This window comes from Chelonoidis abingdonii, chromosome 9 (assembly GCF_003597395.2).
Source record: "Chelonoidis abingdonii isolate Lonesome George chromosome 9, CheloAbing_2.0, whole genome shotgun sequence".
Taxonomy (NCBI): Eukaryota; Metazoa; Chordata; order Testudines; family Testudinidae; genus Chelonoidis; species Chelonoidis abingdonii.
The window spans coordinates 86,765,062-86,788,440 of record NC_133777.1 but is presented as its reverse complement, the minus strand read 5'-3'; the positions used below and the strand labels follow the sequence as shown (position 1 = coordinate 86,788,440).

At 47.8% G+C, this 23,379-nt stretch overlaps 1 protein-coding gene and 1 long non-coding RNA gene across 4 annotated transcripts in view; one reads left to right on the top strand and one right to left on the bottom strand.

Moving 5' to 3' along the window:
- LOC116818044 (ras GTPase-activating-like protein IQGAP1) overlaps positions 1-6,081 on the bottom strand; it is a 122,799-nt gene extending 116,718 nt beyond the window's left edge. Inside the window, exon 1 of one of the 3 annotated variants that reach the window (XM_032768660.2) lies at positions 5,859-6,081. In XM_032768660.2, the coding sequence (XP_032624551.1) occupies positions 5,859-5,913 (55 nt within the window). In that variant the 5' untranslated portion in view covers positions 5,914-6,081. Of the gene's footprint in view, positions 1-2,661; positions 5,574-5,858 lie in introns of those variants that run through there. The other 2 variants (XM_032768658.2, XM_075069781.1) reach the window with 2 other exon arrangements.
- Positions 6,082-18,407: 12,326 nt separating this feature from the next.
- Positions 18,408-23,069, top strand: LOC142047340 (uncharacterized). The gene is made up of 2 exons (XR_012656589.1): positions 18,408-19,043; positions 22,389-23,069. It is a non-coding gene; the product is annotated as an uncharacterized LOC142047340 (long non-coding RNA).
- Positions 23,070-23,379: the final 310 nt, after the last annotated feature.

The window sequence follows — 23,379 nt, the reverse complement described above, 5'->3', positions numbered from 1 at the left end:
TGAGCCACAAATCTCGAAGACCATCTTCTCTTTCACTATGAACCCCTGCCTCACTGAGTGCATATCTTCTAAATCAGTGGTTTTCAATCTTTTTTTCTGGGGACCCATTTGAAGAAAATTGTTGATGCCGGCAACCCAACAGAGCTGGGGATTAAGGGCTTGGGGTGTGGGAGGGGCTCAGGGCTGGGGCAGAGGGTTGGGGTGCAGGGGTGAGGGCTGCAGAGTGGCGCCAGGAATGAGGGGTTCAGGGTATGGGACAGGACTTTGGGCTAGGGCAGGGGGTTGGGATGCGGGAGGGGGTCGGGTCTCTGGGCTGGGGGTGAAGGCTCTGGGGTGGGGCTGGGGATGAGGGGTTTGGGGTGCAGGAAGGGGTTCCAGGTTTGGGGGGGATCAGGGCTGGGGCAGGGGATTGGGGCACAGGGTACAGACTTAACTCCGGTGGCTCCCGGTCAGCGGCACAGCTGGGGTGCACCGTGGACCATACTGTGCCCCAGAAGCAGTCAGCAGCAGGTCTGCTCCTACGCAGAGGCACGCAAGCAGCTCCATGCAACTCTTGCCCACAGACACTGCCCGCCCCCCCAGTTCCCGTTGGTCAGTTGCCAGCCAATGGGAGTGTGGAGCTGGTGCTCAGGGCGGAGCCCCATAGCCCCCCTACCTAGAAGCTGGATCTGCTGCTGGCTACTTCCGGCGCACAGCACGATATCAGAAAAGGTAGGCAGCAGCCTACCTTAGCTAGGCAGCAGCCTACCTTAGCTAGGCAGCATCACTGATGGGACTTTTAACGTCCCAGACCAGAGTAAGGCAACCCAGGACCTTATATGCCACGACTCAGTAGTGGGTCACAACCCACGGTTTGAAAAACACTGTTCTAAACTATACATTGAACGATGAATGGGTCCTGTGAAAATAATAGCATGCAGTTATGTAATTAAATACTGTATTACAATGCATACAGCACGAAGGGGCAGGCCTAAGGTTTAGCATTAAAATTGCAATTTCCTGACTTTTCAGTGTTGACATTTCATTCAGATTGCAAATTTAAACAGTTTTTTTTTTTTATGTAATATGAATTCATTTAAAAGGGACACAATCACATCAGTGGGAAAAAGGAGTCGTCTTGTAGCAGAAGGAACCAAGGAATGTTCTTCTTGTGTCAAGGGAAGTATATAGAAGGGTGACTGGATGTTTTATGCATATGGGGAGGGTGCAGAAAGCACATGAATGGAGAGACAGGTATCACACACAGAGCAAATGGGAGTATCTCCATCTCACAATCCTATTGCTCTTTGCAGTGCAGGAAAGGAAACATATAGTGGCACCCAAAGTTCCTTGTTATACCTGAACTTGGAACCAAAGGACATCTCCCTTCCATCTTGCTGTAGAAGCCTAAGTTTAAGTTCTCAGAGTAGTTCAGGGGATTTAGCTATATCTCTTCCACTAACTGTAATGGAAGCTTTGAAAATCTCAACTCTATTTTCTGCTATATTAAAAAGGAGAATCTGCAGTGGTCAATGGACTTTTATTGTTTTTTCAGACTGAAAATCTACAATTATCACTGGCCTGTCACACCAGAAACCCAGAGCTTTCTTTGTTTGTTTTGTTAGGGGTTGCTTTGCTTTAAAACATAGGAATTGCCATACTAGATCAGACCAATGGTCCATGTAGTCCAGTATCCTACATCTGACAGAGGGCAGTACCTGATGCTTCAAGGAAATTATAAGAAATCCCATAGTGGGCAGTTCTGAAATAACTTCCCTATAGGGGAACTTTCTTCCTAACCCTGTGAGTCAGAGGTCGGCTTATGCCCTGAAACCTGAGAGTTTATAGCCCTTCAATTTGTATTTATTTAACGTAACCAACTGCAGATGTTCTCATCCATATAAATGTCAATTTTTTTAAACTAAGAGATGAGGTCTGGGTTGGGTATCTTAGCCTCAATGATTTCTTATGGGAGTTAGTTCCAGAGACAAATTGTGTAAAAAAGTATTCCCTTTTTTTATGGCTTAAGGGGTAAAGTGGGACCTGGCCCCTTGTAACAGTCACACTTTACATCAAATCAAACTATTCATTCAGACAATGAAGACTAGTGAGTGTGCTTGCTGCAGTACATTAGTAGAAGGGAAGATGCTTTTTAGAACAATTCTAAGCCTGTAGCACAGGGGTTCTTAAACTTTTGTACTGGTGACCCCTTTCACATAGCCAGCCTCTGAGTGCCACCCCCCTTATAAATTAAAAACACTTTTTACATATTTAACACCATTATAAATGCAGGAGGCAAAGCGGGGTTTGGGGTGGACGTTGACAGTTCGCGACTTCCCATGTAATAACCTTGCAATCCCCAGTTTGAGAACCCCTGCTGTAGCATTTGAATGGATAAATGTTTTATTTCATTTTTATGTGAAAAAGATTTTAAATAGGATATTAAAAAAGCTATCAAACACCTGCCATAGTTTGATACAAAAGACTGCAAGGGAATAGACTATACCAGCAAAGTTCAGGGATAACACCTCACTGAGAAGCCCACCTCCCCTCCTGCTAGCCACTGAAAGGTCCATCACACCAGTATTCCATTCATTACACCAACTCCCCAGAGAATACAGGATCAAATATAAGGTCTTAATACTAATCTTTAAGGTCTCCCATGGAACCAGCCCAAGATACGTCAGAAAGGTGTCTCTCTTCACAACCAGGAACTTCCACCAACTCTTAAGTTCCACTGGAGCTATGAAGCTGTCAACCTCAGAGCAAGACAGAGTCAAGGCTTTGGTACTCATGTCCAAGGAGATAAAAATGACTACAAGTTTCACAGCCTTCAGAACAAAGTGTAAAATATTTATTTGACTTAGCTTTCCCAGAGCTGCAACTAAAAAAAATGACTAAAAAAAGAAGAAAAGAGTTATGAAAACAAGAAGGGGGAAGTGGGAAGAAGAGGAATATTAGGAGAGAAGGAAGGGAAGAAATAGAGATTAAAAAAAAAGTATATAGTACCAATTGTTTGCAACTGTGGTTACTATCTTTGGGGAGGTGCCTAAAAATTATGCAGATGGACACTAACCAGGGCCAGCTCCAGCTTTTTTGCTTCATTCTTCGGCAGCAATTTGACAGCCAGTCCTTCCCTCCAAGAGGGACCAAGGGACCCACCCCTGAATTGCCGACAAAGACCTGGACATGCCACCCCCTTCCATGGGCCACCCCAAGCGCCAACTTGCTGTGCTGGTGCCTGGAGCCAGCCCTGACACTAACAAAAAAACAAGTTTAGTTATATTGTACACACCCACAGGCTACTAGTCCATGTACCAATTCAGGGGTTTCCATTCTTCATATTAGTCCATCTAGAGCAGCTCTGATATATTTGAAACACCTCCATCCTCCTTCTGGTTATTGGCAGAGAGAACCTCTCTCATCTTGCCACTACTACCCCACACAACATCTTAGAGGCTTCAAGAGGGGTGGCTCTCCTTTATCCTACCCCTTCTTCCAGCACCCTGTTACCAATAGGTCTCCACTATTCTACTCCCACCTCAGCCTCCATTTTTGAGTCCTGTCCTACATTATTAATAAGTCACTACCTCTGCTGGTTTCTAATAGAGGCAAAATAGCATGAAATCTGCTAACGTCAATTTTGCAACACTGATCACCAGCAGCATGGAGTTACACACTGAATATGCTTATGAAAGCACTAAGCAGCAATGACAACAACACAGCTGTCTGCCTGCAGATTGTGGAAGATACCACAGCATTGGGTTACTTTTGGAAAGCTATTATCACAAACATAAGAGTGTATTCCTGGGAGAACTCTGTGCAACTGCATACACGCAGAATTCATGTCCGGTGCAGAACTTTTTTTTCTCCTCTGCAAAAAATATAGATGCCCATGAAGTGCTGCAGTTCTGCCTTTCTCCCACCACAGGCCACTGTGGCAACAGAACAGCTGACTGACTGGCAGCAACAGCTAGCAGCCAGCTACTTTCATTACAGCAGCCTGCTGGTGGAGCCAGGTTAGGAGGAATAGTGTGGCACACAGGGCTATTGGGGGGTCACAGACTTGGGTTCAGAAGAGCTAGTGGGGGGATAGACTGGGGTGTGGGCTAGGAAACTAGTGCGGTGACAGCACTGAACCAGGGCTGAATGGGAGGGGGCTCCAGGCCCACATGGGGGCAGGAGCAGATGTGCCTGACTGAACGGGAAAGGCTCAGAGTCAACCAGTATCAGCAAGGGGGAATCTCCCCAATTTGCTAACAATCCTCCCCCCAAAAGAAACAGTTGCATATTTCTCCCACCCACACTCAACAACCCTCCAGGAATAGTCCCAGGCTCCTTCCCTGTCCCTCAGCTCCTCCATTACCCCTGACTCCCCCAAGCCTTTACACTGCTTTTGAGGGATGCAGAAATACATTTCTGTATTGTAGTTTAAATAAATTACTCAAGTTTTGTATTAATATGCCTAGTAAGGAATCTAATTGTCAAAAAAAAGTCGTGATTTATTTAATTTATTTGTCTGTATTGTTACAGAAATAGTTACTGACAAGCATTTTGAAATAAATTCCCAAAATAATTCAAACTGGCATGTTTATATAGTATTTTGACAAACAATATATGCAGGATTTTAAAATATCATGTGCAGAATTTTTAGTTTTTGGCACATAATTCTCCCATGAGCAATAGGAGACAAATGTCATGACTTTTAAAGGTAAGTTTAAATTCAGCAGAAACCAATACTGTTAGCAAGGGCCAGCTTCTTATTTGCAAATGCATAAATGGATTTATCAAGCCATTCATATTTGTAGGCTGCAGTGTTGTTGGTCTTAGGCTATTAAGAAACAAGGTGTAAAGATAACGTTTTTTACTTGGACTAACGTCTGTTGGTGACAAAGACATGCTCACAGAGCTCATCTTCAGGTTAGCTGCAACACTGTAACTACTTTTCAGACCTGAAGAGCTCTGTGTAAGCTCAAATGCTTGTCTCTCTCACCAAAAGAAGTTAGTCCAATTACCTCACCCACCTAGTCTCTCTAATATTTGTAAGACTGATGTTTCCAAACATTTCATATGTCTTTTACAGAATATGTAAAAGTAGTGAATAGTACATTTACGTTAATACAGCAGAATGAGGAGGAAGCAGCCCTGTAACCTGATAGTTTTGTTCAAGAAACACAGAAAAGGAAAACTTGAACATCCAAAGATTAATTGAGATGTTTGAATTCAGACAAGGTAAATTTAAACAGACCATTAGCAAAAGATCCTTGACAGATCAATGTAACCACGGGAGTCTCCCAAAAGGGGTAGAAACCCCAACACTAAGGTCAATAAAACTGGCCTGGCAGAGCCACGAAGACCGAATTCTGCAAGGAACACGCCCGCATAGGCCCGGGGAGGTTCTGACTGAGCAAGCCTTTTCCAGCGCTAATTCTGCGTGAGACACGAGGCAGTTGCAGCTTCTGTGAGTTCCTCGCTTGCCCCATGTGCCAAGGCACCCTTAGGCGCCCACTGTCCAGAGGCGGCAGCCCGGGCCAGCTGGGCTCACGCAGGAACACGAGCCCCGCCATGCGCAGGGCGGCGGCGCTGAGGACTGCGCGTCAGTCAGACGTGACTGTTCCGGTCAGACCGTCCCCATCCCCCAACGCCGCGGACAAGCTCCCCGCCCCGCCCCGCCCCGGGACCGGTCCCAACCCACAGGCCCCGGCCGCAGCCCAGAACCCGCGTCCCCCGACTGTCCCCGAACCCATCTCCACGCCCCACAGGATCCTCAGAGCTGGGACACTCGGGCAGGGGCGGCGGGCGCGGAGACAGGGCCCATCCCCAGAACAGCGGGAAGCCCCCGGGCCCCAAAGGCGGGCACCGCCCTCCCCGGTACTCACAGCCGTAATGGGGCCGGGCCACCCCGAGCCCGTCAGCTTCCTCCAAGACAGACATGGTGCTGCGGGCCGGGCCGTTCGGTCGCTGCGGGGCTGGGCGGACGCAGCAGCGGCTGAGGCGGGAGCGGCTGTTCCTGTTCCTGTTCCTGGTTTCAGCGCTGGGTGTGTCGCAAAGAGGCGCCGCCCGCCCCCGGCAGCCCGAGCCTTGCGCGCTTAGCGCCGCTCCCCGTTCTCCCCCCAGCCTGACTCCTGCCCCTTCAGCCCTCGCCCACCGCGGGCCCTGCCGGAGCGGGCAGCACGCGCTCCCTCTGCAGTGCCCCCACCACGCCCCCGACAGCCGAGCTGCAGCCCCCCATTCAGCCCCAAACCCACGCAGAGCCGTGCCGTCCCGCACCGCTCCCCGTGGCCTCCCAACAGCCGCGGTACTGTCCCCCCCTTCCTCCCCAGGTATGCTGCAGCCCCCCACCCAGCTGTGCCATCCTTCAGCCCCCCGCAACCCTCTTCCCCGCAGCCCCCACCCAGCTATGCTACTGTCCCCTATAGCCTCCCCGTCTGTACCACTTTCCCCTAACAAGCTCCTCCCTCCCACAGCTCCGCCACAGCCCACCCCACACACGGACCTCTGAACTGTTTCCCAGCTGTGCTACCCCCCACTGCCCTCCACCCAGCTGTGCCAACCCTTCCAACAGACCCCCACCGCTCACAACCCCCTGCATGGCCTAGGTAGCACCACACACACACAGCCCCCAGCCCAGTCCCCTTCTGTGCCCCCCCAATCCCCTACACAGCTGCACTACTGACCCCCCTTGCAGTATAGGTAGCACCACACTTCTGCCTCCCCCACACATGTCCTGCACCAAGTAGATAGTATCTCAGCCGGGGGGGGTCCCTGTCCCCACAAACACCTTTAGCTGTGCTTCCCCCAAGATCAGCTATGTTGCCCCCTACAGCCCCACCCAGCCACACCTCCTTCTACACAGAGAGCCCCCCCAAACAGCCAGTCTCTGCCCCCAAACACAGCCTCCCTCAGCCACACCGCCTACTCCTGCACATAATCACCCCTGCCCAGCTATACTGCCCACACACAATCCTCTTCACCAAGCCCAGTCCTGCCACTCCCCATAAACACAACCCCCTGCACCTACCCTGGACACACATACACATGCTCACAGTCCAGACATGCTGCCAGCTCCCACACACACAGCCTCACCACCTCCTGCCCCATACACAGCCCCCACAGCTGTGCTGGTCTCCCCCACCTCCACACACTCAGCCATGCTAACCCCACATACATGAAGCCCCCTGCCCAGTCACACCATCCCAGCCCACACACTTACAGACCTCCCAGCCCAACCACACCAGTCCCCTCCACAGCTCCTCTCACGCACACACAGTCAAGCTAGGCCCCACACACAAAGCACCCCCAGTCATGCAAGGACACCACACACATTCAGCACCCCCCTCAGGCCAGCTGCACCTCCCCCCAAAATCTCCCAGGCCATCTGCACCACCCTCCAGTCTCACACCACCCCCATACACTCATCCCCTCTTCTCAGCTGTGCCACCCCTACACACACAGCCCCCTGCCCACATACACAGCCCCCCCAAACCCAGCCACACACACCCCCTTCTCAGCTGCACTGGCCCACTCACACCTACACACCACCTCAGCCATGTCAGACCCCACACACACACACTCTCACACTCAGCTGTGCTGCCCTCCCACACACCACCCCAAGCCCAGCCATGCTCTTCCACAACCCCCCACTGCACAGCGCCCCACCCCACCTCACCCCCACACACAGAGCTCCCTACCTCCGTCCAACAAATGGGAAACTATCCAACTCCCAGGTAGCCTTGATGGGCAATACTTCCCCACGCCCAAGCAGCAAGTCCAGGGGTTTAAAACAAAGACAACTTTATTGAAGGGGAACAAAAGAATATGTTTGAGAAAGACTGCAACTAATAAATTATCATCTAGTAGATAAGGCTTCCAACCTCCAGTATGTCTTAAAAACAGACTCAAGCTCAGCCCTCTACTGGCAACTGACTAGCAAGTGCCTTCTGGCCATTTCCTTCTTCCTCAGCTCCCCACTCTCAGGCCCTGTTTACACTAGCAAGTTTCTGCGCAGTAAAGCATCTTTCTACATTGTAACTCCTCAGATGTACACACTGCCAAGTCATTAAGTGCACAGAAACTGCGCTGTTGCAGCTCCGTAAAAAAAACACCAAGACAAGAGATGTACATCTTTCTGTTCCGGGGCTACAGCGCTGTTGTGCCAGTGTAGACACTGGTCGATTACAATGCTGTAATTGGCCTCTGTGAGGTGTCCCACAATGCCTGTTCTCGCCTCTTTGGTCATCGGTTTGAACGCTAATGCCCTACCCTCAGGTAACCAACCGTCATCCCCACCCCTTAAATGTCTTAGGAATTTTGAAAGTACCCTTCCTGTTTGCTTGGTGATGCATGCAGTGGTCTCAGCACATCTTTCCAGGTGGCCATGTCTGCTCCACGCACCAGGCAATCCCCCACTTGGAGCAATGCTGAGCTGCTGGACCTTGTCAGCATTTGGGGAGAGGAGGCTATCCAGTCCCAGTTGCACTCAAGCCATAGGAATTAAGATACCTAGGAACAGATTTCACAAGGCATGACAGAAAGGGGCCATGACTGGGACACACTACAGTGCAGGGTCAAAGTGAAGAAACTGCGGAACACCTTCTACAAGGTGCAGGAGGCAAACCGCCCCTCCAGTGCTACAGTCATGAACTGCCGGTTCTACAAAGAGCTGGATGCAATAATCGGCGGCGACCCCACCTCCACTGCGAAGACCACTGTGGATACTTTGGTGCCTCGCGTGCCAGTCAAGAATGGACTGAGCCATGAGGAGGAAATCTTGGATGATGATGTGGAGAGGGAGGGAAACCCAGAGGCAGAGGATGACTCGGAGGTCAGAGATGCATGCAGCCAGGAGCTCTTTTCTACTCTGGGGAAGGCTAGCCAGTCACAGCTGTTGTAGTTGGGAAATTTCTTGTGTGGTTGAACAACAACTGGCGACGGGGCGTTAGGATTGGCTGCGTTCTGATGCTTAGCCTGTTCTAATTCCAAGGCCTGCCGGTGGGCCTCTCTCTGTTTTTCCATCTCTCGTTGGAAGGCTGCATCATGGGCTGCTTGTTCTCTTTTGTATTGCACGTGGTTTCTTTGCTCTCAGACTCATTTCTTGATTTTTTCCCAGAGGTCCGGGCATCGGATGTCCAGGCGCAGACGTATCTTTATGTATCTATGTATTTACCATCCGCGGGTCTACTCCTCAGCAGCATTCATAAGAGACTCATGTAGGATACATGCACTTTGCGAACGCCACTCACCGCTTGCAATATATTGAGTCTGTCTAAGCGCTTTCTTGTCTCGGAGAGACTAGCGAAACATATTAATAATATTCCTGATTCTACGGTCTTAGAGCCTCTGGGTGTCATGTACACTCGAAAACTGCTGCTCATCGTTGTCTCCTTGGGTTTGGCCTAGCAAACTCGGTTTTCATTCAATGCTTCTTGCTACTCCTTTGATATAGTCAATTAACCAAAAGCAAAAGCCACTTTTAGTTTACCTGTGTGTGTCGTTGCTGGGTACTTGATTCCCAATTGGAATCCTATTGCTTAACATAGACCCTTAATGTCCCTTAATGGTTCTTGCAAAAAATGCAAACTGCCCAAAGCAGGCAGAAAAAAAAATTCTCTCTGGCTACTTTTAAACCCAAACCCTTTCTCTCTGCTAAAACCCTAGCAGGAAAAAGAAAATAATATTCCTACTGGCTTCGATCTATCTTTCCACGTCCGCTGCCACCATGTCGTAGCTTCCTACTCAGATTTGAATCTTAGCGTTCATAAACTGAGAAGCTAGCATGAACATCCCCCAAGCTTATTACTAGCTTGGATCTGATCTCGCTCCACCAATCCAGGATTCGGAGTACCTGATCAACTCTCCCGGGTCTCCCCAACCCTTTCCCTGGCCGGTACCCAAGACCCAGAAGCTCCTGAGTCTACGCAAGGGAAATCCTCCACTTCCCTTCCCCCTCCCTCTCCATCTCAGACTTTCCTCTGGGCTAACCTGAAGAGATGATGCAATCTCTTTACATCACAATACCAAAAGCATGTCCTTATTCCACAAAGGCCACGTCTATACGACGCGCCATATCGCGCGCGTTACAATCGATTGCTCGGGGATCGATATATCGCGTCTCATCTCGAGACGCGATATATCGATCCCTGAGCGCGCTTACATCGATCCGGAACTCCACCAAAACCAACGGAGTTCCGGAATCGACATGTGAGCCGTGCACATCGATCCGCGCGTGAAGACGGGTGAGTAGATCGATTTTAGATAATCGATTTCAGCTACGCTATTCTCGTAGCTGAAATTGCGTATCTAAATCGATTTTCGCGCGTCGTGTAGACACGGCCAAAAGACAACCCCAAATACAAGGAAACAGAGATGATCCTATCTCTCTTTCCCCCTCCCCACCAACTCCGTGTGCTGCCGAGCTACCCTCCGTAGATCTAAACAAAGAGAATCCGCCCTCCCCTTGCTCCTTAACCTACCCAGAGAGAAAACTCAAACAGTCTTAAAAGAAACTTTATATAAAAAAGAAAGAAAATACATAAGAATATAAACTCTGCATCAGATGAAAATACAGGCTATTGCTTGTAAGAAAATATGATAACAGTCGTTCACAAGATATTCAATTTAAAACATTCCAGCAAACTCCACACATGTAAATACAAAACAAAACATATAAAAGCCTATTGTTTGCTAACCTTTGTACTTACAACGGGAACAGAAGGGTAGAAAGAAGCTTGGAGATAGAAAAAAAAAAGAAAGCTTTCCTCATAGCCGAGAGAAAACAAACAGGCAGAACAAACCCAAACCAGAAGTTCCCCTCACTTTGAAAAATCCGGTTTCCTGATTGCTCTCTGGTCAGGTGTTGGTTCCCTTTGTTAACCTCTTACAGGGAAAAGAAACATTAACCCTTAGCTATCTTTTATGGACAGATGCATGCAGCCAGAAGCTCTTTTCTACTCTGGGGAAGGCTAGCCAGTCACAGCTGTTGGATGTTGGCGAAGCGCAAACAGGAGAGAGGCCCTAGTAAGTGATTTTGATTTTGGGAATCACTGAAGCGAGTTGTGGGTAAGAGGTGCAGAAAGTAGGCTTGTCTCCCACGGTATGCCTAGTCCAAGCAGTGGAACAGGCTGTTGACTGACTCCCTCACTTCATGGGACTCTGCCTCAGAGATCTTCAAGGAAACTCTCATGGAGATACTGGCAATCCACTGCGCAGGTTCTTTGACAGAGCTGTTTGTTTCTTGCTCATTAATGGTAACTTTCTTCCTCCACTGTTTCATCACGGGGAAGAGGGGACCATTGTCTGCACACAGGCCAGCACATAGGGGCCAGGGTGGAACTGTAGTCTGGAAAAGACCCTCCCAGTTTCTCTGCTCACCCTCAGCAGCAAGATATCTTCCATAATGATCCATCTGTGGAAGTGTGGGGACAGGAATGATTATCAGCCCCTACCCTACAGTGCTGTCTCTCCCAACAGCCATGTGCCAGTGTACAGCAGGGTCGGGAAGAGTGATTACTCTCCTCTGCAGCTCCTCACCATTTTGGGGTTTTGGCTCATGTGTGCTTGCCTGGGTCAGCCCAGTTAGTGTCATGTGTATGACTACTGGCTGTGTTTTAGAAGTCATCAGTATGTTCTACACTACAGTGTTATTCCGATTTTACATAAACCGGTTTGTAAAACAGATTGTATAAGTCGAGTGCACGCAGCCACCACAAGCAAATAATTTGGCGTGTGCGTCCATGTACCGAGCTAGCGTCGATTCTGAGCGTTGCACTGTGGGTAGCTATTCTGTAGCTATCCATAGTTACTCCCATCCTAGTCCTCTCTGCAGTCTTACTTCATCTTCCCCCTCCTTTCCTTTCTTTTTTTTTTTGTTACCCTTCTGTCTCCCTTTCCTCTCCTCCATTTTACTTGTTCGTTCCTTCTCCTCTCTCCCGCTTCCCCGCCCCTCTCTCCGTCCCTCCTCCTGCCTCCCCTTGGTTGTCTCCTCTTTGTGCTCTTCCTCCTCTTTATCTCTGTACGTACCCCTTCCATCCCTTTACCTCTTTCACATTCTTCTGCCATTTTTACCTTTTTTTACCTTTTTTTTTTTACTCCACCCATCACCCCTTCTTTTCTCTGTTTTTCCCCCCTTTTTCCCGGCTCTACCTCCGCCCCCTCATTTCTTTTTTTTTTTTTTATTTACGCCCTTTGCTTTTTACTCCCCCCTCCTCCCTTTTTTTTACCTCTCCCCCCCCTTGCCTCTCCGCTCCCCCCCCCTGTCCCCTCCTCTTCTGTTTACTTTACACTCCTTCTCCCCCTTGCCCCTTTCCCTCCCCCTTCCCTCCCCCTCTCCCTCTCTTATCTTTTTTTTACTCTCCCTTGCAGTTCCCCCCCCACCATTGGAATTCTGGGTGAGATCCCAATGCATGAGTGGTGCAGAAAACAGCTATGGGGTGATTCTGGGTAAAAAGTCGGTCACTCATTCTTCCTCCAGAAGCAACGGCACGACAGATCATTTTCGTGCACTTTTCCCATGATTTGCGGCTGCACGCCATAGATGCAACCATGAACCCGTGTTGCCTTTTCACTGTCACGGATGTGTACCAGAGATCCGCTACAGAGCGGTACTGCAGTCTACACAAGCCACATGTCATCTTGCCTTTGGCAATGGTAGCAGAGATGCGTTTACCAGGTTGTTTCTGTACTGTCTGTGCGTGCACTCTGCTAACATTCGGCAATGAATGAGCTCGTGTTATCCAGTGTTCTGTTATCATCTGGTTGCTGTCATGGCGTGGCCTGGCTGGCCTTTGATGAAGTCAGCCTGGGGACAAAGAAAAATGGGAATGACTACCCCGGTCATTGCCTCTTTATGTTTTTCTAAAAAAATAGAGTCAGGTCGCTGCCGTAGAATATGGGGCATAGTATAACTAGAGAAACCAGTGTCAGAGAACCAGAGAGCACAGACCGCTCTTGTCAGAATCCGCCAGAAGATGATGAGCCTGCGCCGATTACGACGGGTGTGCCCTCTGCAACAACCCCACCTGTTGCTTCCCTCCTCCCCAACCTTCCTGGGGCTTACCGTGCAGTGTCCCCCCATTTGTGTGATGAAGTAATAGATGCCCAGGAATAAGAAAACATGCTTTTAGTGAGAGTTAAAGATGAGGGTGAGGCAGCCCTCCAGCTGTATGATTATCCCAGAGGACATTTAAACATGGTGGCCGAGAGGAGCCCCAGCCTCCCGCTGCTATTGATAGTCCAGGCAGTACAGAATCTTTTCTTTAGACATGAAAGGGAGGGCTGATGAACTAGCCCCATATTGCTTGATGAGACGCGTTACCAGCCGTCTGCTACCCATCTGCTGGGAATGACCGGGAGTATTCCTAGCTTTCTCAGGCACCCTCCAACTCACCTGAGACACCAGGCGCACTTCACGGGTTGATGACGAGATGCCTATCAGCTTTATTGTACTGTACGTCTGCGCACCCGGCGCGAGGCGAGGGAGAGGATCTGCTGTTCGGTGGCGCAGCACCTACGATCTACCAGCAGCATGCAGTAGACATAGGGACATGAAAAAGTCAAGAAAACAATTTTTCCCCTTTCTTTCACGGGGGCGGGCTGCGGACGTAAATTGACGAGATATACCCTTGAGACCACCCTCGGACCATTGTTTGACCGCTACTGGCATTGGGGATTTTCAGCCAAGAATGCAAATAGCTTTCGGGAAACCTGTGTGGGGATGTGGATAGCGTGGATCACCTTCAGTCCCCCTCCTCTCTCCTCATGAAGCATCATTTAATTCCTTTGGCTCTTCCACTCCGCTCTACCACAGCACTCCGCTGGACTCATGTCTCATAGCCTGGAGAGACTTTTTTTCACAAATGCTTTGCATATTCAGTCTTCTATTAACAGAGCTCAGTTAGAAACATGAATTTGCTTCGCCGGATACGAGTGATCAATCCAGTATCTCCAGCTACGCGTCCCATGCTGGAGCTCTTTTGGATTTGGGACGTACATTCCACGGCCGTGGCTATCAAGCTCCACGCTGGGCAAACATGGAAATGCAATCAAAAAGTCGCAGGCCGTGTAAATTCCTGTCTAGCCTGGCCAGTGCATCCGTAGTTCAATTGCTTTCCAGATTCGATCACCGAGTGTGTGCACTGTGGATACCGCCAGAGCCGGGAATACGCATCGATTTGCGCTACATTAACCTATCCGACATGCGAAGAACCGAGTTCAGCGCTACTCCTCTCGTCGGGGAGGAGCACAGAAACCGGTTTAAAGAGCCCTTTATATTGATATTAAGGGCCTCGTTGTGTGGACGGGTGCAGGGTTAAATTGGTTTAATGCTGCTAAATTCGGTTTAAACACGTAGTGTAGACAAGGCCATAGAATATCAGGGTTGGAAGGGACCTCAGGAGATCATCTAGTCCAACCCCCTGCTCAAAGCAGGACAAATCCCCAGACAGTTGGGGGTTTTTTACCCCAGTTCCCTAAATGGCCCCTTCAAGGATTGAGCTCACAACCCTGGGTTTAGTAGGCCACTGCTCAAACCACTGAGCTATCCTTCACTGTGTGTTGCAAACAATACTTCTTCTGTAAAATGTTGCATTTAAACTTCACAGAGATGACCTTGGGAGCCCAGCCTCCTTCTTTGTTATTGGCGGCCGAATGGCTCAACGGAATTAGAAAGCGGCCAAGAAGAATCAAGGAGGCCTTTCTGCATGATGTTATGATGCACTCCATGGCCAAGAAGCAGGAATTGAAGGAGTGGCAAGACAGCGAGAAGAGGGACCAAAAGGAGAACACCGCACGCCAGAATGAAGCCACAGAGTGGCTCTTAAACGTTATGGAGTGCCAAGCAGACACGCTCCAGGCAATGCTAGCTATGCAAACTGAGAGCTCCGTGCCCGCCCTCCCCTGCAGCCGCTGTCACAAAACTCTTTCCCATGGTCCCCACAGACACTGCCAACACATTCTTATCAACCTCTTGGCTCCTGTCTATATCTATGATATTCCACTCCTCCCCCCTCACATTCCAGCACTGTGGACTCCCACTACCCACTGCACTCAACACCCATCCCTCTGCAGTTTGGCCCTGCTGAAGTACAGTAGCCACTGCATTGTACTCCAAAGGAGAATGCTGGATATAATCCCTAGACATACACAAATCTTTAGCTGTCCCAGGATGCCACCTCCTCCAGGAATCTTCCCTGCCCTCCAACCCCTTCACTGCTGATTGTTTTTTTTTGTTTGACTCTCTCCTCTGGTTGTTGTTTTTTAATGAAATAATTGTGTTGATTTGAAAGCAATCTTTATTGATTGAAAGCAAACAGAGTCCTGAAAAGCAATAGACAATTATGTTAAACCTTCATATTGCATCATCTTCACCAATCACCTCGTAGCACTAGAAGCACTGCACTCCCAAGCATAGCAACAAATATTAGTGACTTTCAGTTTCAAATTGCTGCCTAAAGGCATCCCTGATCCTTATGGCCCCATGCTGCACCCCTCTAATAGCCCTGGTCCCTGGCTGTTCAAACAGCCTCTAGGCACTGAGCCTCTGTGGTCCAGCCCTGAGTGAAACTTTCACCCTTCCCTTCATAAATATTATGGAGCGTACAGCACACAGCTATAAGCATAGGAATATTGTCATCCGCTAGGTCCAGCTTCCCACAGAGGCAGAGGCAGCGCCAGCGGGCCTTAAAATGGCCGAAAGCACACTCAACAGTCATGCTGCACTTGCTCAGCCTGTTGTTGAGCCACTGCTTGCTGCTGTCAAGGTGTCCCGTGTACGGCTTCATAAGCCTTGGCATTAAGGGGTAAGCGGGGTATCCCAGGATCACAATGGGCATTTTGACTTCCCCTATGGTGATCTTCTGGTGCAGGAAGAAAGTCTCTGCTTGCAGCTTCCTCAACAGGCCAGTGTTCCAAACGATGCGTGCATCATGCACCTTTCCGGACCAGCCTGCGTTAATGTCTGTGAAACATCCACGATCCACAAATGCCTAGAGAACCACTGAGAAATACCCCTTCTGATTAATGTACTTGGTGGCTAGGTGGTCTGGTGCCAGAATTGAAATATGCGTGTCATCTATCACCCCTCCGCAATTAGAGAAGCCCATTTGTGCAAAGCCATCCACAATGTCATGCACGTTGCCCAGAGTCACGGTCTTTTGGAGCAGGATGGGATGAATGGCCCTGCACGCTTCTGTCAAAACGAGTCCAATGGTCGACTTTCCCACTCTGAACTGGTTAGCGACTGATTGGTAGCAGTCTGGAGTAGCCAGCTTCCACAGTGCAATTGCCATGTGCTTCTCCAACAGCAGGGCAGCTCTCATTCTCGTGTCCTTTCACCGCAGGGCTGGAGTGAGCTAATCACACACTTCCATGAATGTGGCTTTCCTCATCCAAAAGCTCTGCAGCCACTGCTCATCATCCCAGACGTGCATCACGATGTGAGCCCACCACTCAGTGCTTGTTTCCCGAGCCCAAAAGCGGCATTGCACTGTGGTCAGCACCATCCCACAAGCAATCTTGCGTTGTAGCTAGTATGCGTGGTGAGATTAATGTCACACTCCTCTTGCCTTTGTAGTTTAAGGAATAACTCCACTGCCACTTGTGATATATTGGTCAGAGTGAGCAACATACTGGTCAACAGTTCGGGATCCCTTCCTGCAGCCTGAAGAGGCAGGGTGCACAGTACACAAATCATTGAACGATGGTGCCAAATGCAGACGGAAGTACAGGGATTACTGAGCTGCAAAGCAGTGCATCCCACGGCATTGGGACAGGATCCAGGATGCCCCGCGACCCCCTCTGTCTTCCCACAACTCTTAGCAACAGAAGAGGAAGAAATGCTCTGTGGAATAGCGCTCCAGAGTGCAACACTCCAAATTCCACTGCAAGTGCCACAAGTGTGAACACACTATTGCATAGGCAGCTGACACTGTGAACACACAACAGATGTTTCCCTTCAGTGCTCTCTGAGTGGCGCTGTAGCTCCCGGCGCTGTAACTTTGCCAGCGTAGACATGCCCTTAGTTTATTAGCCTGGGTTGGTGGAGTCCACAGATTCTGGAAGGTTTAAGCTGCTCCTACCACTTGGCCCAGCTGAAGTGATTTCATCTTTAACTGTTGGGTGGAGATTGTAACACTGCATCCCATATTCTTCAGAGTGATATTATTATGATATGATCGTAGCATAATTATGATGTATTTTATCCAAGATACGTCATGTTAGGTGTCATTGGAAAAGTTAAGATTTGCTGAATATGATTATCCTATTTGTATAGATGTATCATTTTGATGTCTAAAATTATGAATATTGACTATCTGTATTCCAAATGTAGTTACACCTGGGAAACGCCCACTAGACAAGATACTTTTGGTCTAGATAGTGGGTTGGGAAGGGCCTATTCAGGGCAATGGGCCATTAGGAAAAAAGCAATAGGCCTAAGGAAAGAAGCTTATCTTCCACTTGGTGATGAGCCTCCCTGAGAACACTCCAAACAGCTTGTGAGTAATGGCTGCTATGACTCTACGAGGACATGTGATCAGACCACATGATGCTGGACTCCACCTTGGGATGTCAGTATTTTTCCACAGACTGGTCTGGGAACCAAGCTTTGAAACAAAGGTTTCCCGATTCAAAAGGTATATAAGGCAGGGCATGCCATCATCTGAGGTTCTTCACGCCCCCGACAAGAAGACTCCTGGAAACACCTGAGGAACAATCACTGAACTGGGGGAATTGCTGGATCCAGGCTAAAGGGATTTCTAGCCTGTGAATCAAACACCTGGGGATTCCAAGCTGTAAAGCAAGTGCAACTTGTCACTTTAGAATCTGCAGCCTGCTTATATCATCTCTTAGCATGAGAATCTGCTATTCATATCCAATCTATTTAGTATATTAAGCTTAGTTTGTGTTTTTTTGTTTATTTGCTCGGTAATCTGCTTTGATCTGTTTGCTATCACTTATAATCACTTAAAATCTATATTTTGTGGTTAATAAACTTATTTTTGCTTTAGCTGAACCAGTGAGTTGGAGTGCAGCGTGTGGGAATCATAGCTCAGGGGCAAAGGCTGTTGCATATTCCTCTCCACACTGAGGGAAGGGGCGAATGTTATAAGCTTATGCTGTGCAGCGCAAGATTATATAATTTTGGGTTTATACTCCAGTGGTGCGGGGTGAGTCTGGAAAGCTGGGAAATTGGCTGCTGTCTGCTGCATGTATTTGAGTGACTTGGGTGAAACTGTTCTCTCAGGTAGCTCAGTTTCGGTGTGTGGTGCCATCTGCTGTCAGGTTGGGTAATAACAGGGCCTGGGTTAGGCTGTCTGTGTCTCCAAGGAGTGTAAGCAGAGCCAACCCAACTGAGTGGTTAGAGGTGTCCAGCACGTCCCACAGCTCTCAGACTGCACCCCTGGGGTGGCAACCTGTCACTGATGCATATGTCTCAGAGTTTTTTATGAAAACTACTGTTCTCTCTGCAGTCTCAAGTTCCTCAGTCCTTCAGCTGGAACCCACCTCAGCCCAGCACGTTGTCTCAAAGCTACCTTTGTACTAAGTTTGCTCAATAGAGTTTACAGCATATAGGATTTTTTTAAAAATCCTTATAACTACAGAAATAACTCCAGCATTCATTCAAACAAAACTTCTTTCTCTAACCCTTGCCTGGTCCTCTTATCACCTAACAATGCCTGACTCAGTTCCTGTTCCATATTTGCTGCAGATCTCTCATCCCTTTCTTTCCTAATAGGGTCAGCAGTATTGGTTAGAACGACCTATGTATAAACAAAATGCAGCTGTTGCTTATTATTGTATGTAACAAAAGGTATAAATGCTTGCTGTAATTGCTTACCTGTTGAGAGACCTGCCTAGGAGGGGGAAACCCTGTGTCCTAGAGCACTCCCTCTGTCTATACAATTGCTTGAGAATAAATAAAGTAACTGACTTTGCTGCACCCAACCAAAAAGTGAGAACTAAGTTTTTCTCCAACAATCTGGGGGCTCGTCTGGGATGGCAATGCCCATGGACACACAGACAGCTGCTACGGATCGTTCCCCTTCGAACCCCATGGCGCCACAAGAGAGGTATGAGACCTTTTGAAATCTCTATTGGGGTATCAGAGGAGGACTGTCCGTGGGGCCATCTGTCCCTGTTGGGCTTATGCCATCTGAACTTATTGACTGTGCAGCAAGATCAGCTGCAGAGCGGTGCTGGGGAACTGTTTCACCGCCCCCAACAAGGTTAGTTTGAAGTGGTACTGGGGACTTAGTTTTGCCACCCCCTATACGGTAGTTGTATGCGGTACTGGGGAACTGTTAGTTTGGCCGCACCAATAAGGTTAATGTGTAAGGGAAATGCATTAGGTATGCACCGGTGCTGAGGGGTTTTTACCGCCTCCAGAGGGGTTGTTACTGCCTCATAAGGGAAAGTGTATTGAGTCCAGAAATAAGGTACAGATGCATCATGGTATTTAGAAACAGAGGCCTTGGGGGGAGCGGGGTGTACACGGTGTGAATGAGAGTTGCCAGAAGACGCCCAGAGTATTCTGCGAAGCAATAGCTCGTGACCAGAAATATTCTAAAGCAAGCCTCGTAACTCCACCTAGAGGATCTGTAGAAGCTCCGACCCATGGTGGGCTGACTCGGTCTGGCATCGTCCAGCGAGGAAGCTGCCTGGGTCTAGGAGTGTGTAAACCCATCTTCTCTCCCACTTCTTTCCATGTGCCTGTCCTGACTGAGTGCCCTGTAGCGTGAGATCCTTAGTTTATCAGCCACTAGCGAACAGGGTGTTTTCCCTGTGTAGGACTGGGAAATGGGTGGGGGACAGTCTAAGCATTCCCTCTCACCCGCTAAGGGTGCCCCAGCATTTTACATGTACATACATTATGGTCCTAGAACCTGCAGATATTTAGAAAATTGGAATCTTTACACACGTGGAAATCCATCTAAACAATGCCCACTAGAAGGTACCTTTAATCTAGATAAGATCATACATCTCAGAGGAGCTTTTAATCACCAAAAATAAAAAAAGCCTCTGACACACAGTGGGAGCAATTTGTCTGTTGAGGAAAGGAACGGGTTAATTTGAAATTCAGCTTTGCCCAGAGATAAAGAGAAAGTTGCTCTGCATTCAAGATCAAGAATCAACGCAGACCATGCTAAGTACAAAGAAAAACTGTTTTAGGCCCCAGCTGGCTGTGGAAAAATATAGACAGAGGCAAACCAAATGCAATACAAATTACAGGACTGAGATTACATTTGCAAAGCTTAACTGTCCAGTGAGATCCAACAGTGTGCCTTTGCGACTCTGGAGCCAGTGTGGCTTGGGGACGCTGAAGAAGTCACAGGCAGCTGGTCTGGACTGGAATCTCTGAAAGAGACGCCGCAGGAGATCCCAGAGTGTAAAAGAATAGCTCTCCCAAGAGCGGAAACATGTTGGAAATTCTGGACAAGCTGTATACAGGATAATCTCCCGTCCACTTCTCTCCCTTCTTTGAATGTTATACACAGACGTGACCAGTCTGGACATATGTGTGAGAGTATGAAAGTGGCTTAGGGCTTGGGGCACTAATGTTTTTTTCCTGAGTGAAGTGGGAGAGCTCCCAATACTCTCTGTTGTTGTTTTATTATTTTATGAATGAAGCTTTAAAATTCAGTCATATGGTGTTTTCCTTTATCTTCCCCAACAATCCTGCAGTGTCAGCCTGATCACCTTACACGAGGGATAGGTTGGTAACATAAATTTGTCACAGTTTGGTGGGCAAATGAGAAAGGGGGAGCCCTGCAGAATTCACATCATCTATTTGTTTTGCCGTTGTTATTTTATGTTATAATTAACTCAGGCCTAAACAGAGACTGGGAATGGTTGGGTCATTACACTAATTGAATCTATTTCCCTATGTTAAGTTCTTCTCACACTTTCTATGGGTCATCTTAATTATCACTTCAAAAGTTTTTTTTCTCCTGCTGATGATAGCTCATCTCAATGGATTAGACTCTTCCTGCTGGTATGCGTACTTCCACCTTTTCATGTTCTCTGTGTGTATAAATATCTCCTGTCTGTGTATTCCATTCTATGCATCTGAAGAAGTGAGCTGTAGCTCACGAAAGCTCATGCTGAAATAAATTTGTTAGTCTCTAAGGTGCCACAAGTACTCCTATTCTTTTTGTTATTTTTATGTTTGCTTTGCTTTGCTTGGTATTGTTGGTGTTATATGTTGAGGATTGCAAGATTAATGGTGTGCCCACTCTCAGCTGTAGTAAGTCTGAGAACTGGAGAGGGGCTTAGCATTCCTCTCTCCACCCCAGTTGACCGGGAAGGGTGGCAGGTGGATCTACCCCAGTCGTAGCAGGACTGGGCAATCGAGAAGTTGGAAAAAAGGCAAGAGATGTGTACTTGATAACTAGAATTGAGCAATTAAGACCATAGATCATGAACCAAGCAGCAACTCAAACCTATGCCCAGGGCAAGTTGCAGGCCTTGAGACAGGACTTCCAGGTAGAAAAGGAAGCACTGGCTAAGCAAGTACCGGTCCTTCAGGGACTTGTCAAAATTTAACCATTTGTGCTCAGCATATGCTGTAATACCAGTGTGTTTGCCGCAAGAGGAAATTGAATAGTTAAATGCCAAAGGGCCATGCATTTTTGCCCAGGTGGCAAGCCTCACGGGGGAGGACTCGGGTAGCCTTGTGAGTAAGAATGTTTAAGGGGAGAGACCAGGAATGGTGGGGGCTAGTTGAGAAGCCTACTCTCCTAAACTGGTAGTGGAACAAAGCCGGTGCCCATGGAAGGGATGGTTCCACGAGAAAAGCAAGAGTGGGCCCAGGCGGGCAGACAACAGATAGAGAGATTGGAAAACAGGTTGGAAAGTTTTGAGGGCATACTGGAAGGAAGGAGTAATTAAGTATAAGCATGGGGATTTCAAATACCCAGGACAATACTTGAAATGGTGATTTGAGTTGATCAAAAGTGGCACTGGGAGACAAGCAAGTGCTTTAAGGAAAGAGTGAGAAGTTAACTCTGTAGCGAATTAGCTGAAGAAATGTATACAATGCTATGTAATTAAAATCCTATTAGGCTCTAAGGGGCTACAATAAGTAGTGTTTTCTTTCAGATCACTGTGTGTTTGAAAGCAGGAGTTAGAAGTAAAAAGGCAATCAAAATTCTGGTAAAGTTAATTGTATCCCTTTTTAAGTAAGAATCTTTAAGCTGTGGATAGCTTTGGATCCAGAAACAAGCCAGAAAGCATCTGTATTAATGCAAATTATCGGATAAGGTAGGAGCCTCTGAAACCTGGGCTGCCTATGAAACAAATACAAGAAAATATGGGGTAATTCCTCTGTTTTGCCTGAAATCAACAAGGGTATTTGTATATTTTAAGCAATGATTGACTGCCTGGAAGGGGTAGACCTCTGTTCTTTTTTCTTTCAGATAATCAGAGAAAACTGATGCCAGCTGAACAGCATTCAACGTACCATGCATTTACTGGCACAATAGGAATTATGTTTTTGTGTTCTATGTCCTGTCTTGTGGTGTTTGTCTCATGGACAGAACTGTTGTGTTTAATATTTTCATAGTATAGTCTAGTTTAAAATCAAACAGAAGGGTTAAATCAAAATGCAGATACTTGTTTTATTCAGCTTGAAATACAAAGTGTTTGGAAACATTAGGAAAGTGTGATATACTAAAGTCTAATACATTTGCTTAAGTAAGAAAAATAAACTTCATTGGCCAGATCTTTTAATTGAGAAATTGTTGTTAAAATTTGCATACCAAAAGTCTTTGGAAGCAAGGACATGAAAAAAGTTAACCCACTCCCCATATTGCACATAGGATCCTTCTGGCTACCTCAGATTTCTAGCCAGAGGGCTGGGGAGGGTGGGAAGCTATTGGACACCAGAGGTTGTACGGAGTGGACTCCTCAAAAGTGGGTGTGCTTGTCCTGGTTTGTTGCTCCAAAGCTCTGTAATAAAGTTATTTTATTGGAAGGGTATATGTGGCATACATTGAATAATAAGACTAATGTACTGTGTAACGGCAATGTGTATGTGTTCATTGTTGGGAAAAGGTGTATGAGTGAAGAGTGGAAGTTTCCTTTGTAGGTTAAAAGAAGCCAAGAAAGGGAGAAGGAAAAAGAACAGAATGAATTAACTGGGGAAGAAAAAATAGCTAGCATGCTCAGTCTAAAGATAAGACTCTGGCTGCTCACAGCTAAGACTTGACTGACAACCAAGAAAAGAGGGGGCTTGAATGTGCCCAAGCAGCTATGAGGTGTGCAAAACACTGCCAGGCATTAATGAAATGTGTTAGGTTTCTTTTCTCACAGGTAAAGAAGTGCTACTCAAAGACCGTAGCCAGGAGCGGCACCAGAAGCTCTGGTGCCCTAGGCAGAATTCGGGGGGCGACATTTTGTGCTCTGCCC